Genomic DNA, 6,000 nt, shown 5'->3' on the forward strand with positions numbered 1-6,000 from the left:
GGTGAGAAAATGAATTTTTTAAATGATGATTACAAAAAGGAAGGATTTTATATTGATAAGTGATATGAGAAAAATATGAGATTTTTTAGATTGGGTCGTGAAATCCAAATATAGAAAAAAAAAGATAAAATCTAATCTAATCATTTAAATAAAAGATAAATTTAATCAAATAAAATAGTAATAATTAAAGGCAAGACTAGTAAAACTTTGAAATCTAAAAATGTGAAAACTTAAGCAATATAATTTTTAAAATGACTTATTAAAGAGATTTTTTCTCATTTAAAAGATTAGGATCATTTCATATATTTGTAAGCCCAACTAAATATGGGTGGGTTATGTGTCCAATTTCTATTGAATTTGGGTCATGGGTCATCTTATCCAAACTTCATAACTATATTAGAACTCGTTTAGTAACGTTTTTATTTTTTACTTATTATTTGTTGTTTTTCGTTTCTTCTTTTTCAATAAATAAAACACACAACTCGTAACTGTTTCGTGTTTCTTTTTTTAAATTTTTATTTAAATAAAAAATAAAAATATGTTTGGTAACCATTTTTTATTTCTCATTTTCTAAAATTTTAAATTAAAAAAGATTTTTTATATAGAAAATTAATTTTTTTATCTTACATATTCAAATTGTTACGTTATATATATATTTTAATATTTATTATGCATTTTACAAGTAAAAAATGGTAAAATATTTTTTCATTTATGTTTTCAAAAAACTAAAAATAGGAATAAGAAAAAGAGATAACATTATTTTACCATTTCTAATTTTTGGTAGCATTCTTATTTCTTGTTTATTATTTCTTATTTTTCAATCAAGAAAAATATAATTTCGTTTGGGTAACTGTTTTCAAATTAAATATTTAAAAAAAAAATTTATGTTATATTTATTGTGCATTTTATAAATTAAAAGTGATAAACTAATGCTTTTATCTATGCTTCGGAAAAAATGAAAATAGGAACAATAAATTAAAAACTTAATTTTGTTGTTTCCAAAATTTGTACACAATTTTAGAAACATTCTTATAAATGAAAAACGAGCAACATGAAGTTTATGTTTCTCAAAAATTAGAAACAAAAAATTAAAGCAAGAATATTACCAGGCGGCCTAAAAAAAACAGACGTATTTATGTTTTCATATTATGTAATTAAATATTACATAATATATAAAACACAACTTCTAAGTTAAATTTAGAAAAAAATAATAAATTTCCAGATTATTTAATACTTTAAATCATCGATTTTATACAAATATTTAATAATTTTTGTTAAGGGATAAATTTTATTTTTTAGATCATTTTAAAAAAAGTTATTTAACAATTTTATTTAGAATCTTTTAATTATAATTAATGAGTACAATAATCAAATTGAAGAATTAATAATCAATGTTATATTTCATAAATAAAATAGAATCTGTATCAGTGACCACTAAACATATATAAAATTAATCATTTTCGTCACATTCATATTATCGCAAGAAGACCAAAAAAAATCTTCTATTTTCTTTTACCTAAAATAACCGAAAGAACACAGGAAAAGAATAGAAGAAGAGACATTAAAAAGTAACAATGTGATTCACCTAGGAAGAAGAAACTTAATGAAAGTGACGAAAGTACTGGGAAGTTATGCAACAATGAAGAGAGAATTATGATTTCATAAGAAAGAAAGGGTTTTCAATAAACTCATCTTTTTCCACGGGATTTATTGTCGTGCTGGGAATACTTTTCGGGACAAATAAATTTTAATTGTCCAATCAAATATGGGTTTTATATGTCAAGCCTATTCCCACTTTCACAACCTTCAATCAAACAGTCCCTAACTGCTTGGCACTGTGACGTAGTCCCTATTTGTAAATTTTTAACACAAATTTAATACAGGAAAACTCTTCAATGTAAATATATAACTATATTTTCAAGAAATGAAGTGTAGTGTCATATTGAAATTATAACAAATAAAAAAAAATTAAAAGACCAAAATAGTCACCCTATAAAAATACATAGATCAAAAATAGACAAAAATACATAAACCAAAATAGAGATTTAGAAATTACAAAGATCTGAAAAGTACTTTAATGATGAACTAATGCAAGACTCATCTTATTCATCCCTTTTAAGCTTTGTGAAGAAGGTAAACTCTCTCCTTTTGGCACTTTGATACTAAATGCTGTTATTTCTGTAAACAAATGTGTAAGCTTCTGCTTAAACTAACAGTAGGTTACAAAGAGTTATGAAAGATGAATGAGCCATCTGAGTGCAATAAATAAAGAATTTTATTGTTCGAAAATTACAATCTTGCACGAACGAACGAACGAACGAGCGACCGATCGATGATGTTAATCACAAAATGAAAGAAAAAAGAATACAAAAGAATCCTCTTAAACCAAGGAAAATTGAGAAAAAACTCCCAAACTGTCTTCTCTTCTCTTCTCAGCTAAAATCCTGATCAGCTTCTGGTACTGTCATTCTTTAGATCTCTCTACCCCGAAAACGCTATTCCTACGATCCTAATCCATTTCTTATCGACTCGAGAACTTGAACAACCTCGGCCATGCTCGGTCTCTTCGAAGGGATCTCAGATGTACAAATCAACCCCAACTTCATCACTTGAATGAGCTCGTTTTCAGCAATGCCACGCAAGTTTCGGTCGAAACAGTCCGAGGCAGAACCCCTTTCCAATAACTCCCTTACATATTCACACAAGATCACTACCTGGTTTGCTCTAGGACTCTCAACTGGCTTCCTTCCTGTTACCAACTCTAGTAGAATCACTCCGAAACTATAGACGTCGCATTTTTCACTAACTCTCAAACTCTGCGCCAACTCTGGTGCGACGTAGCCTACAGCAGTATGGTACTTGGTTAAGACGTAATTGTCCAAAACGGGAAGCAACTTCCCCCAACCCGTAATCGGATAACTTGGCTTCGTAGTTTTCGTCTAACAGTATGTTAGTTGATTTCATGTTGAGGTGAAGAATTGGAGGCCTGCAATCATGGTGAAGATAAGCAAGAGCTCTAGCTGTTCCAAGTGCAATTTGGTATCTCCTAGACCAATGTAACTCTGTATTGCCAATGCCTGTGCTGGTACCTGGAAAACTCAGACCATGTAGATTGTCGTACAGATTGCCGTTCGAGACAAATTCGGATAGAATCAACTGCATTGATGAGGACCAATAGTACCCCTGAAATGCGACTAAGTTCTGGTGTTTAATGTTTCCCAAACGTCCGATTTCGGTCTCGAACTCATCTTGGCTTCTGATCCTCCCTAGAGTCTCCAGCTTCTTCACGGCGATGGAGATTCCGCCTTCGAAACTCGTCTTGTAGACGGTGCCGATTGAGCCACCCCCAATTAGACATTCCTTGTCGAGCAAAGCTTTCGTGCCAGCCTCCCAGTCTTCATACTTCGATGGCAAAGTTTTGCTAAACAGAACCAGTTTCCCAATTATGACACCTGACTCGGTTGAACCGAGTGGTGTGCTCTCAATGATTTCGGTACTCCTCGCCTTCCTCGTCCGAGCCATTAGGTTCAAGATGGATATCACGCAAACCCCAACCAGGATCACAACTGCTGCTACGATTGCGATGATTGCAGATGGACTAAGAACCTTTGACTTCTTCAATGCAGAAGTCGTGCCAGTGGTGTTGTTTCCAGAGCAAGGATCCAAGGGAGCACCACAGAGCAGAGGATTGTTTGAGAATGCAGAAGGCCCGAAATCTTGGATCTTCTTCACGGGAGGTATAGCGCCCGAAAGGTTATTGAAAGAGACATTGAAATGGTTCAGCATTGTCAGATTTTCAAAAGTAGGTGGTATTGAACCAGACAGCAGGTTATGAGATAGATTAAGAAACTGGAGTTTCGACAGGCTCCCAAGCGTCGATGGAATGCTTCCGTTCAGACGGTTATCATGTAGATCAAGAATTTCAAGGTATGTCATATTGTTAAAGAGATTTAGGAATTCCCCCTTCCAATGCATTACCAGAAATATCCCTACAGAAAATGCCATCCAAATGAAGTCAAGTTGAAGTTTACACAAGAAAGGATGAACAAAAAACAATGTTGTTTCTAAGGTTATTTTTAGGACTTACAGCTCAAGAAGAAACCTGCAGTTGGTTATATCATCAGGAATCTCACCAACAAGTTTGAGTTTATGCAAATTCAAAACCTGAAGCAGCTCAATGTTCCCGAAAGCAGCTGGAACCGTCCCGGTGATCGAATTATTACCCAACCGAATCACCAAAAGCTCTTTCAAAGCTGCAAGTTCAACAGGAATCTCCCCACTGAGATTGTTATTTTCCAAATCCAAGATCTTAAGACTCCCACATTTTGAAATGCTCAATGGGATCTCCCCATCCAAGCCATTCCCTGAAACATCAACAACTTCCAGTTTATCACCACAAGCCACAACCTCTCCAATTCCCCCATTAAACCCGTTATACGAGACGTTAAAATAAGTGGCGTTCTTAAACCCGAGAACCTCGAACGGTGGCGACCCAGCGAACGAGTTGCTACTCAGATCCAAAAGTTTCAAGCTCTGGCAAGCTGAGAACTGCCCTTGAACACTCCCAGTCAGTGCATTGCTTCTCACAGAAACATACTCTAATCTTTGAATCTTATTACAAAGTTGCAAAGGGATGCTCCCACTTAGATCATTGTTTGAGAAATCAAATCCTTCAAGACTCAAACAGTTCAAAATTGTTGACGGTATCACACCTGAAAATCTGTTGTGAGAAAATGAAACAAATCTAGTTTTACCACAATTCTTGAACAAAGCGGAAGGAATCTCCCCAGTGAAGCTATTTCTAGACAAATCCAGAAACCGAATGCTCGGCAAATCGCCGATGAACTCCGGGACCGAACCAGACAGAGCATTGGAGCTCAAGTTCAGCTTCCACAGTGTAAGAATGGCAGCATATTCAATCGGAATATTACCAGTAAATCTATTTCCATATAATGTCAAAGTTCTCAGAGACTTCAATCCGGACAAGGCAGGGGATAAGATTCCAGCCAAGCTGGAGTTCCATAGAACAATCTTCTCCACAAACCCATCGGAGTTGCAGAACACGCCGGTGTAATTCCGGCAATGATCCTCGCCGGCGATCCAATTTTTCAATAAATCAAACGGATCCTCCGAAATCCCATCTCTGAATTGCAGTAGAATGTCCTTCTCAGTGGCGGCGGAGGAATTCCCAACGAGAAATGCAACCAAGAACAGAAGAGCATGAGAAAGAAGAAGCCAACGAACCCTTCTCATGCTCGAGGAGTTCAAGGTCTACTCTACCTATCCATTTGGCATTTTGGGGGAATCCGATTCTGGATCAATTTAACGATCTGGGTCTTACAGATAATCCAAAGACTACAAACATTTACCACCTAAATCGCACAAAACCCTGAAGAAAAAAAGACAAATCCAATCGCATTTACAGATCAAAAACTAGAAATGCAAGTAGAAACTGAAGTACCCAGAGCTTTGAATCCGCTTCTGCTTCAAATTCCCATCAGGGTTTTCTCAGAGAAGCGTGAAAATGAAGATCCAGAGATGGGGAGGGAGAGAAGAAGAAGCAGTACGCCATTGATGCACTGCCTTGGATTGAAAGAAAGCAAGAGAGAAAGAGGGGAAGAAATTAATTAATGAAGTGAAATTGAATGGGGAAAAACCTGTAAAGTTTTGAGCGGTTGGTTGGCACCCAATTGAAGTTGCAGAAGCACGTGCATGAGGGAAAATCTCTCTCTTCTCTTGTCTTCTCTTCTCTCTCTCTCTTTGATTTCTGAAAATTGAAAGAGGAATTAAGAAGGGAAACCCAGAGAGTGTTTATTGGGGAGCAGTGGGTAGGGCCTTGATTCTGCATTGCAACATTTATTCCTTCCCACCAACCAAGCAACTAAAACCAGGGCCGCCATTAACACGGCTGGAGAGAAAATCAAAGGGAAGAAGAAGAAGATTCTCTCTCTAACATGCCATTTTGTTTACTATCCGTTTTCTTGATGGAGTTTTGAGAGG

The 6,000-nt window shown here is 35.8% G+C and overlaps 1 protein-coding gene across 1 annotated transcript; it reads right to left on the bottom strand.

Moving 5' to 3' along the window:
* Nucleotides 1–2,257: 2,257 nt before the first annotated feature.
* Nucleotides 2,258–6,000, bottom strand: LOC111020408 (Leucine-rich repeat protein kinase family protein). Its single transcript, XM_022297073.2, is given in 5 exon segments — nucleotides 2,258–2,900; nucleotides 2,902–3,942; nucleotides 3,944–3,989; nucleotides 4,088–5,389; nucleotides 5,658–6,000. Coding segments are annotated over 4 exon segments (2,652 nt in total). The 5' UTR covers nucleotides 5,254–5,389; nucleotides 5,658–6,000; the 3' UTR covers nucleotides 2,258–2,501.

This window comes from Momordica charantia (genome assembly GCF_013281855.1).
Source record: "Momordica charantia cultivar OHB3-1 chromosome 10 unlocalized genomic scaffold, Mcharantia_2.0 BLBB01000010.1, whole genome shotgun sequence".
NCBI lineage: Eukaryota > Viridiplantae > Streptophyta > Magnoliopsida > Cucurbitales > Cucurbitaceae > Momordica > Momordica charantia.